Genomic DNA, 21,188 nt, shown 5'->3' with positions numbered 1-21,188 from the left:
AATCATGTGGCCTCCATTTCCGGTAGGGGAGCTCTACTCTACACAGGAAGTGTGCCAGCAAGATGTCAGCTTTGACGAACCGACGTAGGGTTGAGCGGCGTGCTGACGTCACCGCTATTCCCTGTTGGTCTAGGAAGGACGGGAAGTGTGAGCGAGAGAGAGCCGGCCGGCTCGTTACTGTATATACACGCTTGTATACGGCTGAAATTGTGAGTTTGCAATCTCTGTTTTATATTGTTCAAATACAAGTTTTATATGGAGTTACGCTATGGGACCCTTTCTGTTTTATCTCATTAAATGATTGTGGTTGAAACGAGAGACGCTCCGAGGAGGGGATACACAAATTGGAGATATCAGAAGTGTCTCTTAAAGGACCGGATTGATGGTTTAGTTGCGAGCGCGTGTGATCTCCCTAAAAAGAGATCTTGCCAGCTGGTAAGCCTCACTGAATCTAGTGGTGGAGGAATTCCTTGTTCCATACTTTGAGGGTGTTGCGTACGGAATCACCTAAGTGGACTGAAGCCTCATCTTCTTATCCTCCTCCCCTTTTTTGGACTGTTTACGTTTTTAATATTTTTCTATTGATTTATTTGTGTTTATATCAATAATTTGTACACAAGGTGAAAGAATTAAGTTTGTGTTATGGTGGTAATGATATGATTTAGCACTATATGTTTTCTAGCGCAGCTTTCTTTTTTAATTATCTTAGACCACGTACACACGGTCGGAGATTTTGCCAACCAAATCCGTCGGATTTTGCCCGTCGGATTTAGTCTGACGGATTGTGTCCGAAACTGTTGCATACACACGGTAGGGCCAAGTTAGCGAAAAATCCGATCTTTCAGAACGTGATGACGTATTTTCGTTACGATGGGACTACATTCAGGCTAGTAGCCAATAGCTTTGATGTAGGAATTTGATCTGAGCATGCGTGGCACTTGGTCCGATGAAAATGCTCTACACATGATCGGATTAGGTCCGTCCGGCCCAGTTGGTCCGGAAATATTTCCAACATGTTGGAAAATTGGGTCGGACGGAGATTCGGACAGAATCAGTCCGATGCATACCACACACAGTTGGATTATCTGACGACACGGTCCGATAAGACTCATTCCGACAGATTCCCCGACCGTGTGTACAAGGGCTAACACAGGAATCGTCTACAGGAATCATGTGGCCTCCATTTCCGGTAGTGGAGCTCGAGCTGCAGAGATTCCCAATAAAGTTTAATAAAAAAAAAAAAGAAGTGGATTGGAGGCCACGTGCTTCCTGTCATCAGTGGAGCTCTACTCTGCAGCCAGGCCTCTCTCGACGGGTCGCCTGATCTGATGAAACAGATCAGAGATCTCCGGAGTCGACGCGCTCACACTTTCCGCCGCCAGAGGGCGCCGATCACACAGCCCACTCTTCCCTGTACAGGAAGTCTCTATCGCTATCCGGTCACATGATCCCAGCTTTCATCGGCGAGTGAGCGCGTTCGCAGCTGCTGTTGTTATCTGAGAGCGCGTGCACGGGAGAGGGCCGGAGGCTGTGAGCGAAGAAAGGCGGCTGTACTGTCACCCGGGAGGAGGAAGGAGACACAGCGGGGTACTGGAGATCATCCTGCGGGGGTGTGAGGGAGAAAGCAGAGGGGTATCCTGCGGTGGGGGACAGAGTGGGTATCCTGCGGTGTCACGAGGGGGGGGGGGGTGCAGAAGGGGTATCCTGTGGGGGGGGGGGGTGGGAGAGAACAGAAGAACAGAGGGGTATTCTGCGGTGTTGCTGGGGGCGTGGGGGAGGGGGGAGAGAGAACAGAGGGGTATCTTGCGGCAGAGGGGGTATCGGGGGAGGGGGTTTGAGGGAGAGAGCAGAGCGGGTATCCTGTGGGGGGGGGGGGGAGAACAGAGGGGTATCCTGCAGCAGAGGGGGTATCGGGGGGGGGGGGGGGCGGTGAGGGAGAGCATAGGAATAGGGTCTAGGGCTGACTTAGTCCCATACGCTCACAGGTGGCGCTCTAGTCTAGTAGACTCTGGTAACACACAGCTTTGGCATACACATGATGCAGTGTGACTGCGCCACACACACACAATGGGCACGCCATACAAGTGTGTCAGCTCTGGGGCCCAGTGCTACATTGGTGTACATGGACTGACACGTGTTTTCTTGCTCGTAGTGTAATGGAGGCTCACGAAGAAGCTGTGTCTGAGGCTCCCCAGGAGACGATGGAGGTCAATCCAGAATATCTGAAACAGCTGAGAGATCTGGATATTCCAGAAGAAGAGGCGAAGAAGGTAACGTCTCACATCGCTGAATTTCATCTTCCTGGGGAGAGAGGGTTAGGGCCTGAACAAGCTTAGATACAAAATACTTGTCAGACTCAGAGACCAAAAAATAGGAATAGAGCAGCTATACAGTTGAAGGGTCTTTGAGCTGAATTGCAGCAAACTGTGTCTGTAGACTGCTGTCTCCTATAGCAACTGATCTGGTAACTTCAGTACAGATCACAACTCTCAGTATTAGGGATGCACCGAAATTTCGGCCGCCGAAACACAACGGCCGAAAATGCCCTTTTCGGCAAATTGCCAAAAGGAAAAAACGGCCGATGATTGAGCCGAAAATGGGGCGGAGCCAATGTCCGCGCTGCTATCAATCTATCCTTTTAGGACCCGAAAACACCGGCTGGAGCGGGTGTGCTCGTCCCGGCACAGAAACGATCGGGCTCAGGTAAGTAAAATGGGGGCTCTGGGGGGCTGGTGCATCACAGGAGGTAAAATCCAAAAAATCTATCTTTTTTTTTTTTTTTCAACTGATTTTTATCCACCCTGGCATGCATGGCCTGGGCATGGAGTGTTTTACTTATTGTTTTCCTTTGAAACAATTGTACCTGCTAATTCCAGGTCTTTCTGATGCACTCCACAAGTGGCCCTTGGGTCTTGGACAACTTTTTTTTCACTCCTCTGTCAGAAATCTTGCGAGGAGCACCTGGTCGTGGCCGAGTTATAGTGAAATGATGTTCTCTCCACTTCCAGATTATGGCCACAAAGGTGCTCACTGGCACATTCAGAAGTTTAGAAATTCTTATATAACCAATGCCAGCAGTATGCTTTGCAGCAATAAGGTTGCAAAGGTCTTGAGGGAGCTCTTTGCTTTTACCCATCATGAGATGTTTCTTCTGTGACACCTTGGTAATGAGACACCTTTTTACAGGCCATCAGTTAAGACTGAACCAGCTGATATTTGCACTGATAAGGGGCAGGATTGCTTTCTAATTACTGATAGATTTCAGCTGGTGTGTTGGCTTTCCATGCCTTTTTGCACCTCCTTTTCTTCGTGTTCAATACTTTTTTCCATGTGTCATTCCATTTTATTACACTGAACTTATTTGTTTTGGTGTCTTTGTATGTATGGATTGTTACTGACGTGGTGATTATTTCATGTCAATAGTACCTTTAGAAATATATTTACCTAGAAAAATGGTGACGTGTCCAATACTTATCTTACCCGCTATATATGCATCCCTGTGTAAACAGCTTACCATGCTGAGAGTGTGCTGCTCCTTGCCAATGGGGATCGGTAGGCTCCTGATGCATACTTGCGATTGGGAGCTTTCCGATCATGTGACAGCCATTCACAGCGGTCACATGGCCCAAATGCCCGCTTCTGCCTCCCGGCTTTTAGAACTCTTTAAAGGGCTGGGAGCAAGTCAGCGGGAAGAGGTTAAGAAATGGATTTTGGGGAGGAGGTGTGTTTCCATGCATGTTTCCCACACCTCATGGGAACACGCTGTCCTCGCTAGATGCGCGTAGGTGCCATTAATTGTTGTTGCCACCCCAAACGCATCTAGTAAACGCGGCATGTTTGCAGCCACCAAACCCGAATGGTACCACAGTATCATGTAGTTTGGTGTGGCATGATTTGTAAAAGTAACATCTGCACTACTTTTTGCTTGTTCCTGTGCATTTGGCAGCCAGTTGAAATGAATGGGCTGTCAAAACGGACAAACACACCAGAATCTAGTGTGAACCAGCCCTGAAGGTGATATTCCTCATATCGCAGACCTTACATAATCCTATTTGCAGGTCATCAGTTTGAAGGAAAGCACAAATAATGGCCCTAGAACGGAGGACAGCAACCTGTAGATCGTGGTGCTGACCCACCATTCCAGAGCATCAAACAAAGTGCTTTGCAGAGGGACTACTTGTAAAGTTGGAGCACTACTTGTAAAGTTGGAGCTGTAGTAGGGAGCAAGAGCCGCATAAGCCGATGCCTTCGCTGTAGTGCTGGCTACTGTCCTCATGCGGAGTTATACCAACTGCCTTCCACCTCTTCTCCCGGCTAGCGGTCTCCAGAGTGGTGCCAGCAGCAGGAAAGAAGAGATCTTCAGGCCAGTGTGAAGCAACACATTGGGCATAACAGTATAGGGCTGCTTTCACAGTGATGTGCTGCAGTTTACCCACACCGCAGGTGCAGTGTACCTGCAGCTTTCCTGCTGGTTTGCTGCACTTAGCCATAGACTTCAATTATATCCTGTGAGTGTTAAAGGCCCCCCCCCCCCTCTAACTTTTACGTGTGAATGATCCTTAAAGGTGCCACTGTTCATTCACAAGTACAGCTGGCACTGCTGCTCCTCTGAAAAGCGATCAGAGTGTGTCTGACAGGTGCTGAGGAGGTGTTTGCGACATGGTAGCACAGCAATTAGATCTCCACCTCTTTAAGGTTGCTTACCCCTGCCCTAGAATGATCTCACTCTCTGACATGCTCAGTTATACCTAGCGTATGTTGCACCATCAACATTTTTACATATGTATGCTTATGGTTAGTTATGTGCATGCCAGGCTCCATGACGGCGCAAGTGCTCTCACTTGCAGACACCCAAACCTGTGTGCTGAGTGTTCCTGTGTCTGGGGACCTTCATGGGGTGTAGAGTGGTCACTTAAGTGCAAATGCATTTTTCATGCCAGCAGTTGGGAATAAATGGTAAATTTGCTAGGATATGGTGGCTTCACCTAATGCGGTCTACCTAAAAGCAGAATGGATCCTCTGTTGCTTCTCTGTCTAGCATGTGCTTGCCGGAACTGCAACAGATTTAGCCATCCAAGGTGGTTGGGCATGTGGTAAAGCCTAAGATGAGTCACAAATAAAATAAAAAAATGTAAAAAAAACAGTATTTGGGTCAGTAGGATGTGTACTTTGTGCTGCTGGCTCCTCTGTTATCTGAAATCTTTCTATTCATCCTTACCACTTCTCCCACAGCCTTCATCTTCTGGGTTAAGAGGTGTTATAGGCTGTCATCAAGAGTGCCCAACTATGCTCGCCCTTTCCGCCCAGCTCCTCTGTTCATAGAAGCTATACTGTATCCTCTGAGTGAAGCACGGCCTATGAATGGAGGGGGCATACCTTATAGTCCTCTGCCCATCCTCCATTTATAGATCAATTTTTATTCATAGAAGCTATAGTACGGCTTATATGATAGAGGAGCTGAGCAGAAAAGGCAGGCATATGCAGCAGCTTTGAGTACCTGTTACAGCTCTGTCAGCTCTATTAACCCCTAGTGCATTGGAAAATAAAAACGTTTAACCCAAAAAAATAAAACCAGATCCTGTTTCTTTAAAGCATGTTATACAGCACAGTGCTTGTGCTTTAATTTAAAAAAAAAAAAAAAAAGCATATTTCTATCTGTTTTAACAGTGTCGTCCAGCGATCACATGACTCCAGGCTCTTTTCTGCTCTCATCCCCTCCTCCCTGGCTGATGTCAGCAGGACAGTCTCAGCCCTGCCCACTGTAGTTATCAGACGGGGAGAGCTGAGAGCCTGGAGTCGTGTGATTACTGAAAGACGCTGTTAAAACGGTTAGAAATCTTTTTTTAAAAGCACAGGTACTAGAATGCAGCTTTTTATCTGACAGAGGGGAGGGGATGGGATGATATAAAGATGAGATAGTGGCTTAACAACATCTTTAAGGCAGCAGGGATAGAGGAGGGAATGATGGAGGAAGATAATAGTGGAACCCACAGCACAAAGGGACACATCCTCCTGACTAAGGAGGACTAAGTCTTGTCCCATGTGATGATTTTTTTTTTTGTTTTTCATTTAATTTGTGACTGAATCTAGGCTTTAAATGTATCTCTTCTGTGCAGAGGCTTGAGTAAGGCAGGCCATAGATGGTGCAAATTTCTTTCCTGCAACCACCGGTTGTGGGAAAGAAATTTGCACAATTTCCCCAACGCAGACAGTGCTTAAAGGGGAATCCCTCCTGCCGAGACGTATATTTCCAATGAGGGAAGATGGAGATATTACTAGCAGCTGCTAGCGATGATTGCATGGAAAATCCAGCAGACTGGTTGTACCCAACTTGATACATTCAGCCTGCCCATACATGGTTTGAATCTCGGACGGTTTTTGCTGAACTGGCCAAAATTGGAACAATCTATGGCCGGCATTAAAAATTCAGTGACAAGATCCAGTATCTACCCTCGTGGGTAGCCATTTTAAACAAGCAAGGGAGTCTCGCTACTCCAGATGATTTATTTTTTATTTTTTTTGTAATGTGAAGTGAGAGCCCTTTGTAAAAAAAAAAAAAAAAAAAACTACTTGTATGTAGTTAGAATTGGAAGTATACACAGAATCCCAAGCTGACATAGGAAAGTGTTGTGACAGTAATTTCACTAGCATTCATCCAGAAGTATCTTCTGAGTGTCCTGATCTTCTGTTTGTTGTGTTACTTCTCTGGATAAACAGTAATTGTTGGATCTTATTTTTTAGGCTCTTATTCTGACCGGAAACATCTCTGCCGAGGAAGCTGCTATGTTTTACTTTGAAAGCTTAGAAAACCACAATCTGGTAATTTTTAAATTCACTTTTTTATTTTATTTTTTTTCTCTTTCCCTCTAAAATAAAAAAAGTGAGAATACTTGTGAAAACTGTTGTAGAAATAAGTAAGATGGTTTTATAAACCGACCAGCCGTAGTCCAACTATAGACAGAAAATAGTTGATAATAGGAATAGATCTTCCTGACCTAGTGTCAGCAGCCCAATCTGCAGCAACATGGAAGATGCAGATTATGTCTGAAACCGAATAAAAGCTGAACAATTATTGCACATATGGCACAAGTAGTTGGAGCATTTGTACTGTGGAAGCTGTGCCTAAAAATAAAACAAGCAAAGGACTAGTGATCAGTATATTTGTTATCTACTTAAATGCTGGAAAACTTTACCTCCTCCATGACCAGGCCATTTCTGGCTATTTAGCACTGTGCTCCTTTTAACTGGTGATTGCAACTCTCTGTATCCAGATAACATTTTCTATAACAAAGTTTGAGAGCTGGATATAACATTTTCCGACAACATGATCCGATCAGACTTTGTCCGATCATTTGTAGAGAATTCCGATAAAAGTGCCACGCATGCTCAGATCAAATTACGAGACCAAAGCTATTGGCTACTAGCCTGAGCATAGTCCCGTCGTAATGAACGAACGCCATCACGTTCCAAACTATCAGATTTTCCAACAACTTTGTCCGACCGTGTATATGCAACACAAGTTTCGGACAAAATCTGTTGGAAAAAATCCAATGAATTTTGTGGTCGGAATGTCCGACCGTGTGTACAAGGGCTTAGACTGATGTCAGATGGGTGACTCTGCTTCTGGTCGTAGTAGCAGAATGGCAAGAGCCTGCCTGTTTGTCTCTATGAAATCTTTCCTTTGCTAGCATAGACAGCGAGATTTTGCTCCTATGCTAGCAATTGAGGTTCGGTAGTGGTCAGATCAGTGGTTCCATAGGCAGCCTCTTAGCGGCAGAGACACCATCTGACATCATCCTTAAACTTCTGTCTAATTTATAATAGTGACTTTTCATTCTGTACACAGTTTGTGTGTAGAACAGTGGTGTAGTGGTTAGCACTGGTTCAAATCCCGACCACGACACCATCTGCCTGGAGTTTGCATGTTCTCCCTGTGCCTGCGTGGGTTTCCTCCCGCACTCCAAAAACATGCTGGTTGGATAATTAGGTCCTGCCGAAAAAAATTGGTGTTTGTAAGCGCGTCAGGACCCCATGTAGCAAAGGACCGCACTATAACGCTGATGGATATCGGCGGCCAAAAGCGCCCTGAGGCAATTCAGTTCGCACGGGTAGCGCTATACAAGTCACTCATTCATTCATTGGGGGACACAGACCCTTTTGAATAATCTTTGCTCCTCAAAGAATGGAGACTATGCAAAAGGAAGCATTGCTTCACCCTTTCTGGCAGATGTCTGTTAAGTGCTTGAGGTAAAATCTAAGGCAGCCCCTGCTATGTACTTCGGTTTACAGCGGTGTGCTTTATGAAATGCATTAAGTTATAATGTAGCTATTTGCGCTGAGGAATCAATATGTCTCTTCCAAAACTGGTACTAAAGTGTGTATATATATATATATATATATATCAGAAAGAAGAGGTCAGTGCAGTGGTCTTGGCTAGTAGCCACAGGGAAGTAAAAGGTAAAATTCAAATATGTTTACTTGTATCATCACTATTCTTACATATTTTATTTTCAGTATGCAGATGAAGATGAAATGTTTTACAAAATGGTCTTTGTGGTGAACATGGAGCTCCCTATGGGGGTAGGGAAGGTAGGTTTCTTTTCTTGATGTACTAAAAAAAAAAAAACACACCACCATTAGGTTACACCTTGTCTTTTCTTACATTAGAACAAGGGATTGAGGATAAAAATGTGAAATGAATGAGCATACTGAAGAGCTTGTATATACAAGCATTTAAAAAAAAAAAAAAATAAAAAGTATGGATTTGACAGCATAGGGGGAAATTTAAAGGGGGCCTCCTGAGCTTAACAAGTCTGCTGGAATCATTTTCTATTATCACAGAATATACAGCAGTGTTATTCAAAAAGCTCATTACAAAGCAGTTTCCAAGCTCCAGTCATTGACTTCCTGCCATAGAATCGGCCTACTGGAGAAAGCTGATCTTCAGTCTCCTAAGGTACCGTTAAAATTACTACATGTTAACAGACTTGACATTTTGTGGTAACCACGCTGAGAATGGGCTTTAAAGCAAGCAGCTGGGCCTCCACTTTTGTAGTTTGTCACAAGGGAAGAGGCTTCAGCAGGGCCTGATTTGTGTTGGAGGCTAATGCGTGACCCATTCAGGGCAGCAAACCTCTGTTAGTTGTCTTGCCAGTGCTGCCCTGACACTCTTGGCTCCACCACTGTTGGGGCACTACGATTCCTAGTTTTGTCTAGTTTCACATGCTAGGGGGAAGGTGATACCAGTTCATGTGACGGTGCTTGGGCCTAGCAATTGGCTGCTAAGCCTGAGCACTATCATGGCGAGGTGGTCACATGCTTTAGCAAATCCATGCCAGGTGTGCGATCCACCTACTGCGATACCAAGGTGAGGGTACTAGCACAGCTCGTCTCTGGATACACAACAAAAAAAAAAGTCTGGAATTCGCTGCACTTCTTCCACCTTTTTATTGTATCATCCTATGATACAGACCATGTGGGATTCAGTAAACATTAACGCATTTCGCGATAGTCAGCACTTACTCATAACCGGTTATGAATAAGCGTTAACTGTAGCGAGAAATGTGTTTTATTATACCCAACACTGATATTTTTTTCCTGGATTAACATGCTTCCCCCTTACCTCTACAGTTGCAGTCTCCTCACCGACTGCAACAGGAGAAGTGAGGGAGCACTGGCAAGGTTGGTATCGTAGTTTGAGCAAAGTAACAGTTTCTTCAAAGCAGCCAAGAAATGCACGGGCACCAGGATTTGCATGACTGTCATCCCTGAACCATCATCTCCATCCAGGAAGTAGGTTTTGACCCTGGATGTTGGCTGACTCAGGGCGGCACAAACCTTCCAAGATTGTCTGGTGTAACCCTGATGTTGTGAAAACGTTGCCCATCAAATCTATACCTGTGGAAGAATTGATCTTTTCTATTGTCTGTGCTTCTCAACTCCATTCCTCAGCAATCATCCCTCAATGTCTAAGGGCTAGGTTCACACTGCAGATGGATGCGGCTGACATTGGAGGGTCTGGTGCATTCATGTTTTGTTTCGCGGATGAATCTGGCCTGAATTTTTGTCTAAATTCAGACCTGAAATGGAGCCAAAGATGCACAGGACTTCTGTGTAATTCGCTCTGCAGCCAGTCCGGAGATGTGTGAACCTTCCCCCATAGAGAGCACATTTTTCTTGGGAGGTTGCATGTGATCGGCACAGGGCCAATCAGCACAGTCCAGCCAGAGGGTCAGGGGTGTCCTGCAGCCTCATAGGACTGTCAAAGTAGAATGAAAACTCCTCCTACAAGCTTTAACCAGACACTGATAGAAATTACAAGACTACTATATACTGCTGATGAGAAAAGGTATTTAGCAGTTTATATTTACTAAAATAATTGCATTTCAATGTTCTGTGTACTGTGGGAGACCAGATATAGTAAATGCAGGGTCCTGGGTTTACTAACACTTTTAGGTATACTGGTCTTTGCCAGCAAATCTATACCTGTATATCTTTCATGTAGTGATAATCACTTTAGTAGTTCACTTTAGCAGCCACTGACTCCAAGCAATAAAAACAGTGGGGATTTGCTAAAATCTGGTCCAGCTGTGCATGCTATCAAATCGGCTTCTAACTTCAGCTTGTTAAATAAAGCTGTGACAATAGAACCTGAGAGCTGATTGGCTTCTATGACAAGGTACATCATATTGTGCACTCTCCAGTTTTAGTATCCCCCAGTGTGTAGCAGATGCTTTGACACATGTGGGTCTGGTTTGCTGTGCGGTGATGGATGTTTTGATACCTTGTATCTAGGATTTTACACGTGGCTCAGAGTGCAGGAATTGTTCACCTCCATTTCATCCACCGCCACATCTGATAGATGCAGCTGTCCTTTTCTTCAAAGAAAGTTGCCTCTGGGCAGACACTGATAAATGAGGGATATAGGTTCTGTTGCACGTGAGCTGTACAGATCTTTTGATCGTGTAGAATTAAGTCTTTCTGTGGTTTAATCCAGACTCTCTCTCATAGGTTGCAGCACAGGTTGGGCATGCAGCAATCGGCTTATATCAACTTCTCTTAAAGGATTCTAAGACCAAGGAGATGGCTGATAAATGGGATGTGTTTGGGTAAGTCTGAATAATTAATTAAGAGGTTAAAGTGTTTGTATACCCGCTGGCGCGTTTGTTTGTTTTTTTTTTTTTTTTTTTTTAATACCCCTGTAAGGCAAAAGGCATAATGTGCTAGTATGCACAAGAGATGACATGGTGGCTTGGTGTGTCTTCCGGGTATCGCGGCTCCAGCACTGTGAGTGGCTGGAGCCGCGATGTCACTCTCGCGTATGCGGGCAGGAGACTTCTTTCCAGCAAAGTCTGGCAGCTGCTCTCTGTGGGGTCACTCGAGGAGGAGGAGCCAAGAGCACCGCTGGGGGACCCCAGAAAAGGAGGATCTGGGCCGCTCTGTGAAAAACCCTTGCACAGGGCAGGTAAGTATAACATGATTTCGTTTTTTAACCTTTTACAATCACTTTAAACCAGATGCCACATCTTGATAGATATTCCACTAACGCTACTTATGTGTGTAGGGTATAGTGGCTTAGGTGAAATCAAAACTTCTTTGCATTTCCCTTCCCCATATGGTGTGATGGCATATTACCTCTTTGTGGCTACTGAGCTGATGTTATGCATCCACATCACATGTACCCAGCATGAACCTCTGCAGCAATACCTCCTAGTAGACTGGCGGTTTTCTTTTTATTAAGGATACAAAGTACAGTGAACCATATGAAATATTAACAAGAAATACATCCCCTCAGATACAACTGAGGTAGTTCCATAATGTAAATGCATACATACACCCAAGGAAATACTAGATACGTTTGTAACAGGCATATCCAGGTCTTTAGTATAACTGTTGTTATAATGCTGCCAATTGCCATTGCAGGTTTTGAAATTGAACCAGTTATATGAAACGATTAGTGTTTAACGTGAACTCCAGGCAGCTAAATGCATATACAGTATGGGAGTTGTGTACCTGCAGAAGGATTTGCTTCTGGCCATACATTCCTGATATTTACACTGCTCTACCACACTACCCTGTCAGGCAGGCGATGAGACCACTTTTTCTCTGCTACAGTAAAGGCCAAGTCCACCTTTTTTGTAAATAAATAAATGCACCATGTTTGCAGGAAAAAAAAATGCACTCAAGCCAGCAACACATTACAGCCACAAGCACTGAATTGCATGTTAAATGTGCAGACTTTCGCCAGCTCTATGTCAATATCGATGTACAGACGTTCAGTTGAAGTGCTGGATCCAATGATCGCTACACTTGTGTTCTATTGAGAACTACAAGTCTGTCTGACCCTAGTTTATTCAAATCACAAATCTATATGACTGAACAACGCCCTGCACAGCTGCTTCAATTTCTAATTTCTCAGCTGCTGCAGTGAAAAAGAACCCGTATACTGCCAGAGGGGGTTTTGTTATGGGCCTGCTTGACAAGTTGCACCTTACACCCTAAATATGGGTGTCACATGGTCTTAAAGGTGGAGTTGGCCTTTAAGTAAAACATAGAAGTCTGCCTCTCCTTCACTGTCCAGTCACAGGCTGGGGGAGGGACAAGAGGAGGATGAGCTCATCTACCACTCTACTCGGCATGTGCCTTGTTGGCATGCTGCTGTGTAACTGATTGGCACCTTGTGCTGCTTCTCTCTTGCAGTCTGTACAGGAACTGCAAAAGGATGATACCAAGACAACTTCCGATACTTGTTTTGCTTGCAATAAAAATAAACCTCTTAATTTTTAAATCACAGCTCAATAATTTGTCTTTTAGAACTCTGCCTGGAGTTCAGCTTTAAAGTGGTTGTAAAGGTACAAGGCTTCCTGAGCCCCATCGTGATCCAGTGATGTACACACTAGCCTCGCCCCTCCGGGGACTCTCCCTTCTTTTTGCTGAGACAGCAGCAGGAGCCATTGACTCACAGCTGGTAAGGAGAGAAGGGGCAGGGCCAAGCCACAGCAGCTTGGGAGCACACCTGCTTGGGTGCCCCCATAGCAAGCTGTTTGCTCTGGGGGCACTTGGCTGGAGGAAGGGACCAGGAACGCCGGCATAGTACCCGAGAAGAGAAAGATCTGGGCTGCTCTGCAAAACCACTACACAGAACAGGTAAGTAAAACGTGTGGGTTTTTTAAATTTTTTTTATTTTTTACTTGCATTTAATATCACTTTAAGTGACACTTTTTATTATTTTTTTTATTGCTGAGGTTAAGCAACATGGTTTACATATAGATAACACTCTCTTGACATGCACAGATTTGGCTGTTTAAAGGGGAAATTACTGTAAAAGGAGAGAACTGAATTCAATTTGCACTTTAATGTATAGGGAGAACAAAAGGTTGTTTGTTTTTGTTGATTATGCATTTTGATTTTTCTACAGGGGTAAGAAGGTTGTCCTTCAAGGTGCAAGTGCAGCTCACCTAATGCAGCTACAGGCTCTGGCAATAAGTTTGGATCTTCCAACTTACTTGGTGCAGGATGCTGGTAGGACTCAGGTACAAGAGTGCATTGGCAAACCTAATATAGAAAACTGTATAAACATCATCATAGTTATGACTATGGAAACCTTAAGCCTAGGCTTCACACTATAGCGATGCAGGAACCAGCATGATTACAGCGCTGATTCCCACATCGCATCTATCCCACAGGCAGTTCACACTGGCCTCTGCGAACCGCTGCGGGTGTCAGTACAATGTTAATGACACCCCCCAGGCTGGATCGCAGTGGGAACTATGAACTTGCACAGGAATCAGATCGCATGGGTGAGAACACCCATGTGATCAGATTCCAGTGCCGGAAAAAAATGTTCTTGCGAATTCAATGCCTGTTCAGTCATACAACTGTGGCTGAACTCACATTGCACAGACCTTGCATGCGATCGGCAGTGCGGGTGCGAATCACAAGCAATGTCTGTGTTCGCACAAGTGTGAACCCAGGCTTTATGATGAATTTTGATATTTAGACGTTAACCCTGCTGAAACACATGTTGGCAGAATTTTTATCAAAATTGGCCCAGGTGTAACATACATATTTTATGCTTATTTCAAACGTTTGACGTTTAGACACATTCAGACAGATTTCTTTGACACATTTGTGTGTCTATTCCAGGCACTCCCTAGACCAGTTTTAGCTTGTGCATCCATTGGACAAGCCTTATCATTTGCAGATATTTGTCATTCCTACTACCTACATACGAATGTTACTGAGATATGTGATTTTGCAAACACCGTTTGCATTTTGTACTGTGGCAGATGCAAGGATTTTCCCTGCATCCATCACCCACAACATTTTGTTTTTGGATAGAATGTATAATTCCTTGTTCCCTGAATTTGTTCAAAGGATACATTCAGCCTTTTCGAACATGTTACATGCTCTAGCTCTTGCCGCCAGTCCCCCCCCCCCCTGATTTTCCCCCCTGCAATTGCACCCCTGACCATGGTCATAGATGCAGGAAAAAATAATGCACTTTTTTTTTTTTTTTTCCTGACAAAATTAGGGATGCAGCGATACGGTATCAATGCCAATATCAAGTATTTTCAGGAGTACTCGTTCTCTTGAAAAATGGTCCCAAAATCGATACTTTGCTATGCAATTTGCATCTATACAAAATGAATGGCCTCAAATTGCACTGCAACAAAAATCGCATGTGATTTGAACAAGAATGGGGTGCGATTCCTGTCCAATGCATGTGATTTTTTTTTCCCCCCACTGTTCCTGTGTGCATGAGTGAACCCAGTATAGAAAGGGAAGCACTATCTAGTGGGCAGTTTATTAAAAAACGTTCTGACAAAAAAGGGTTAAAATTTTGCACTTATCCTTCCCCCTTGGTGGAGTCGAATTGGTAAAATTTGGATATTTAAATTAAATTAAAAAATAAACATAAGAAAATCTGCAACTCAAAAAGGTGCAAACCTCTGACACAGACATAAATATTTAACAAAAAGGGTGCGCTAATCCATAACCTCGCAGTGCAAAAATTGGGGCATATAACTTCGCCAAGTCTGAGGCAGTGAGCGTGGGGATACCGGCGGCGCAGCTTAACCACCTCCAAGCTAGCTTTGCCCTGAAGTGGACGAACAAGGCTCTGAAGTACCTCGGTACGTATATCCCACATACACACTCGAAACTGTACGAGTATAACTTCCCTCCACTACTCTTGGAAATAAAAACACTTTTGTCCCAATGGCAATCGGGCATGCACTCCTGGATGGGACGTTGTAACATCTTAAAGATGTCTGTCCTCCCGAAAAACCTCTACCTGATGCAGGCCCTACCTATACATATACCTTCCGCCTTCTTTAAAAGGGTTCGATCCGCATTCATGGAATTCGTATGGGCGAAAAAAAAAGACCTAGACTCGCTAACAAACTCTTGGTGCTCCCCAAATTACGTGGCGGCTTAGCCCTACCAAATATTCAAGCCTACTATCAGGCTGTTCATCTAGGGAGACTCATAGATTGGTGCCGCCATCAGGATACCAAGCTGTGGGCCCAGCTGGAACAGGCACAAAGTGTGATTCCACTCCGGAGGGTGCCATGGTGCTACTCGGCTTTGCCGGGTGCGATCAAACGTCACCCACTGATTGGTAACTCGGTGAAGGTCTGCGCTCGGATAGTTTCGCAAACGTCCCTCTCCTCCCCGAACTTGCCCCTGTACCCCTTCATAGGCAACCGCTTATTTACTCCAGGTCTTTATGATGGGAGTCTTCGAAACCTGGGGGAGGCGGGACTACATCAAGCATCCCACTTTAGTTGAGGGGGCGCTGGAAAATGACGGCGGATTTCCTAGATCCTGCGGGCCCGTTCCGACTAGACTTTCTGAGGACGCTCCAACTCACACATTTCCTCTCTACGATCCCACCCCCCAAGGAAGACGCTCACATCCCTGGAGGTGCTCTGCACTGACGCGGGTGTCCTGTCACACACACTTTCACTGACTTATAATCTTCTAAATTCTCCCTCAGCAGACTTTATTCCCCTGGGACTACTTAAATGGGAGAAAGAGTTGGATTGCCAATTCAACAACACCAAGAGACAGCATATACTCAGATTTGCCCACAAATCTTCGATCTGTGCCAAGAAACAAACTACAAAATTATCTCACGTTGGTATAGGACCCCTTCGTTACTCCACCAGCTCTACCCGAATACATCAGACCTGTGTTGGCGATGCCTCGCAGACAAAGGGACCATGCTGCATATCTTTTGGCCATGCCCGAAACTTACACACTTTTGGAAAGTGGTGCGGGAGCCAATTCAACAATTCACGGCCCAGCCTCTCACAGACGACCCAGCTCTTTATCTCTTGCATGCCTCCGACGTACCCGACAAGAAATACCAGAAATCGGTAATCCGCCACCTACTTGATGCGGCTAAGGCCTGCATACCACTCAATTGGAAATCATCCCTCCTGCCGACCATTGACCTCTGGCTTCGTAAAGTGGAGGACATTAGGAAAATGGAGGATCTTATCCTCACAGCGCAAAATAAAGAGGAGATTTTCACTAAAACCTGGCAAGGCTGGACTGCGTTCATATACTCGGCTGAGGGCCAGGCCCTGAGACGGGTGGACACAAGATGGGTGATACCGTATGCAGCATCCAGGATACGTTGAGCCTGGGGGCCATAGAGATGGGCCCCGCATCTGTAATTCAGAATGGTCATATGCGCACTCCATGACTGGGTAGCACAACTTGCTTCCCCCCTTCTTACATTCCCTCCCCCCTTTATACCCCATACTTGATTTACCCCCCTTTCTTCTCTTCACCCCTCTTTTCTTCTTTCTCCATTGCTTCACCTACCCCCCCTGTACACTGGAAGTGGTATCAATAGGGATACCTAGATAGTTAAAAAGAAACTGGGAAGTGAAACCACAAGATGATGTGAAGTCCCAACTCCACATACTGCTGTTTATTCTTCTTGGCGATAATGCTAGCAGGGTATTGATGTTGTATTTCATGTACTGCCTCGCTATCTGTAAACTATGTGGAAAGTTTGTATTCTGTTGGTCTGTGTGGACCCATTTCCTGATATAAATAAATAAAAATTGGGGCATATAATCCTTTTTATCAAAATATAAGCGTAATGATTGCTAAAATATATAGTGACTAGTAGCCAAATCTAACAAATATGATTCAGTTCAGTAAATATGTGAAATAAGTGTCCAACTGGAAGACCCTTATAAGAAAGGGAATTAAGTGAACCAAGTACGAAGAAACCTTCAGTGTTGTTCAAAACACACATAGCATAAAACATGAATATCCCATCACCACAGTTTCGCTTCTTACCAGACGGTGATCGAGTGCTGGATAATAATCCCAACAAACTCCCAACAGGCTGGGCTGTAGCAGCAGCTCCAATTTGTCAATAAACACAGGAACCTCTGTATCAATGGAAGGGCTGATATCCAATCTGAAAGCTGAAGGATAAATCCCAGAGCATATACGAGAAAAAGGAATACTAGTGCAGTATGTTCCAACAAGGGGTTTATTAAAATGGCACACTAAACACTTACGTCAAGGCAACCAGATATCGGCAAAAAGATGCACACAAAAAAGGGTGACTGTTTGCACCAGCCTGCTCAAACGGATAGACGTCTCACAATGGACTCCACCTGACGTGTTTCTCGGTAATAGGCTTCAGCTGGGAAAGGAGACGGTTTCCTTTCCCAGCTGAAGCCCATTACTGAGGCTAGGAAATAATGAGGCCAGTGACGTTCGAACAGGGCAGGATAATTAGCCTGGTACAGGGAATCCTAAGATGGGGTAAGGTGAGTACTGACTAGGTATGGAAAGGAGGGTGGCCATGAGAAAGTATAGAGTTGGTTCAAATGCCATGAAGCTGGTTCGGGGGGAAAGCAAAAGTTTCAGAGCTTTGATCTTGTTCTTGATGCGGAGATGTGAGAGCTAAAGTCGGAAAGATGAGCGAAGAGACTCGGCAAGGAAACATGAGATGAAGAGAAATAAAGATATCAGTGAGCAATATAACTTTACTCTCCCGCAATCTCAAGACCTCTGATGCAAGGTTGGATCTTTATAGCTGCCACTAAAGGCTCATTAACACTTGCTTCGACTTCAACGCATATTAAAGTGCCTATCTCTTCAACATGCTTTTTTTGATGCTTCATGATGCTTTTTTGAAGCTTGGCAGATGCTCTGTATGTGTTGATATCTCATACCTGCAATACCTCCAAAACAAAGCTGAAAGCTGAATAAAAGCCCTTCAAAAGCTGCAGGTGCTGAAAAGAGAGCTTTGCCATAGACTTCTATGGAGGCTTTGAAGACTCTTTGAAGCACCACGAAAGCAACATGAGGTATCCTTTTTGAAGCAAATACAATGTGAACAGGACTCAAAGCTAACTATTTTATTTAGTGACAGGCATTTGATTGCCATTCAGTGTTTTTAAAAAAAAAAAATGCATGTCCTATGCCACATTTTTTGAAGCCAGCGTAAAGGAGCCCTAAAGGCTCTAGTGTTAAAATGAATAAGAGGGAAGACTAGGCATCCCTGCCTGGTGCCCCTATGGATGAGAAAGGGGTTGGAGGTCTAGCCAGCTTATTTAAAGAGGGTGTCCACCTAAAAAAAAAAAAAAAAAAACTTAAAAGCCAGCAGCTACAAATACTGCAGCTGCTGACTTTTAATAAATGGACCCTTGCCTGTCCCAGGGTCCAGCGATGTCGGAAGCCGAGCAATCTCTTGGCTGCTGCCATTCTCATTGAGGTAATTGGGAAGTGAAGCGTTGCGGCTTCACTTCCCGGTTCCCTAGTATGCATGCGCGAGTCGCGCTGCGTGTCGCAAGTGGTCCCCGCTATCTCCTGGGACCTGTGTGTTTCCCAGGAGACAGCGGGGGGCTGCGGGAAGTGGCGTGACTCCCGTGGTAGACTATTCCCGGAAGTGGGTGCAGATACCTGTATTATACAGGTATCTGCACCCCCCCCTTCCCCCTGAAAGGTGCCAATTGTGGCACCGGAGGGGGGTACGGAATCAAATGAGTGGACGTTCCACTTTTCAGTGGAACTTGGCTGTAAGGAAGCCAGATGGGCATAAAGAGCAGGGATCCAGGAAAGAAACTCATCCTTAAACCCCTACCGCTGAAGGGCAAATAAAAATATATAGTGTGTGTGTGTATGTATATATGTATGTGTGTATATGTGTGTGTGTGTGTGTGTGTGTGTGTATATATATATATATATATTAGTGTGTGTATATTCCTATATCTGTATAAAATACAATTGATAGGAAATGGTATAGAAAGAGTTGTGGCTGTCCAGAGTTAAAAGCATGGTGGGATGGGATTAGAGCGAATCTTAGCTATATGTATGAGCCGCACTGCCTGTATAGAGGTGTATGTGTGTTGTTGTTGTTTTTTTACTTTACAAACACATGGAGGTGACTGTGTCTCCCCACTAACACTTTTTATGGGTCTGTTCCCTTTCAGATTGCAGCTGGCTCACACACCGTCCTCGGCATCATGGGTGAAGAAGAGAATGTGAATAAAGTATCTGGCAAATTGAAATTGCTGAACTGAAGGCTATCAACGTAAGCAGGAGAAATCCATGTGCTGGCATTAGAGGGAAGGCCATCACGATGTTCTCAGAAACTTCCTTCTTAGCGCAAAGAAGCGGGAGATAGCGTCAGGACCAGTCTTGTTCCAGCAGGCGATGTTTTACCTACACCACCTCCTTGCACAATGGAAATGTAGCGGCGATGGGAGTAGATGCATGAACCTGCCAATAAGAACTAGTGGAAGAGCGCAGCGGTCAGTGTTAGTATTTATCGGAAACAGCAAGCCTCATTCGTCAAAGCATCTAAAGATAGAGCTGTTTATGTTGACCCTGTAGAATAGGATCCAATCAAAATATCCATTTCATCCTTTTCCTTTTTTTTTTTTTTTTTTTTTTTTTTCACAGATCAGCAGTTTTGTTACCCTGGTGAATTGTAGTTTTGCTTATGCAGCACAACTGTCTAGATCAGGAATATGGTTTGCCATTACAATGGAAGACTGCAAATCAGTTCACCCATCTTTGTTCTCTGGTTTACGTTTTAAACTGGTCAGGGGTAACCTAGACCGCTTTCATTTCCCGCATGTTAATATATTTTTAGACATCTGTGAGTGTCTTTAAAGCTTTTGGCTTGTGTTTTTAAAACAAAGCTGTCTTATAGTGGACACTAGTCTTTACGGACCAGTAAACTAGAATACAAGGAGCTTTATGGGAAATAAAACTGCTAATATTCTTCACAAACATTCGTGGAAAAGTTCCCAACATTGCATGAATTTATTTTGTGCTGATAGTATGTTTGCTATGTTGAACCTAGTATTCCGTTACCAGCCAACCATAGGCTAAAACAGAATTATAATATATCTAAAGCTAAAACAGTTTTCCATTTCAGATAGAGTAAGGAATGGTTAACCCCCCCCCCCCCCCACCCCACCCCAAAGGTTTTAAAGGGATACCATCAAGTTAGTTTAAACATTGCAAAGAATCATGGATTACAGTGAGTGAGAAAACAAACCTATCCCAAAAAGTAGATGATTATCAGTGTATCTAAACTTGACAGCAGAGTGAAAAGTAGTAATTGGCATAAGACTGTAAATATACCACATACAAATTTTATTTCAAAGTTACATTAAAATAGCAAATCAAAGTACACATATAAATATATAAATAAAAAATGTGTAAATAGGATTGCAACCAATCAGGCGTTCCTATATGTCATTGATGTTGGTCTATGTGTTTTTCCGGCTCTCCTGCTTCTTCAGGACCAACAAGCATTATTTAACAGATAAAAAAGTTGCACAATATCTAGCTGAATCGGTTCTAAAAGGAAAAGGTGAAATATATACATTAGCCTGGGCACCCTGGTTGAAAAAGGCTGATATAGACCAACTGTGCTCGGGCAAGGGACAGCCAATCATAGGGGAGCTGGAGAAGGTATGAGAAGCGATCTAGGTGGAGAGCTGTATATGGTTGCGGGACACGCTCCCAGCTCATGCGGGAGGATGATTACTATTCTGTCAGTCACGGTAGAGGAGGTGTGGTGACACAAACTTTTGGGATGTGGTGGGGGTTTTTTTTTTTTTTCAATGTAGGAAAAAGATGAGGATTTTAAATGACTGGTTGCTCCTTGATTGGCCAGACTAGAGACAGATTTT

General features: G+C 44.4%; 1 protein-coding gene across 1 annotated transcript; it reads left to right on the top strand.

Annotated features, from left to right (window-relative positions):
• Positions 1-1,424: 1,424 nt before the first annotated feature.
• Positions 1,425-20,279, top strand: LOC143927630 (putative peptidyl-tRNA hydrolase 2). Its single transcript, XM_077451809.1, has 7 exons — positions 1,425-1,587; positions 2,153-2,270; positions 6,742-6,819; positions 8,515-8,589; positions 11,011-11,108; positions 13,418-13,532; positions 19,473-20,279. Exons 2-7 carry the CDS (start codon positions 2,157-2,159, stop codon positions 19,560-19,562), a joined length of 570 nt encoding a protein of 189 aa, XP_077307935.1. The 5' UTR covers positions 1,425-1,587; positions 2,153-2,156; the 3' UTR covers positions 19,563-20,279.
• Positions 20,280-21,188: the final 909 nt, after the last annotated feature.

The sequence above is a fragment of the Lithobates pipiens genome, unplaced genomic scaffold, assembly GCF_037356315.1.
Source record: "Lithobates pipiens isolate NorthernLeopardFrog02 unplaced genomic scaffold, aLitPip1_a1.2 Scaffold_23, whole genome shotgun sequence".
NCBI lineage: Eukaryota > Metazoa > Chordata > Amphibia > Anura > Ranidae > Lithobates > Lithobates pipiens.
The sequence above is the reverse complement of the archived record's forward strand: the minus strand, read 5'-3'. Positions and strand labels throughout refer to the sequence as shown.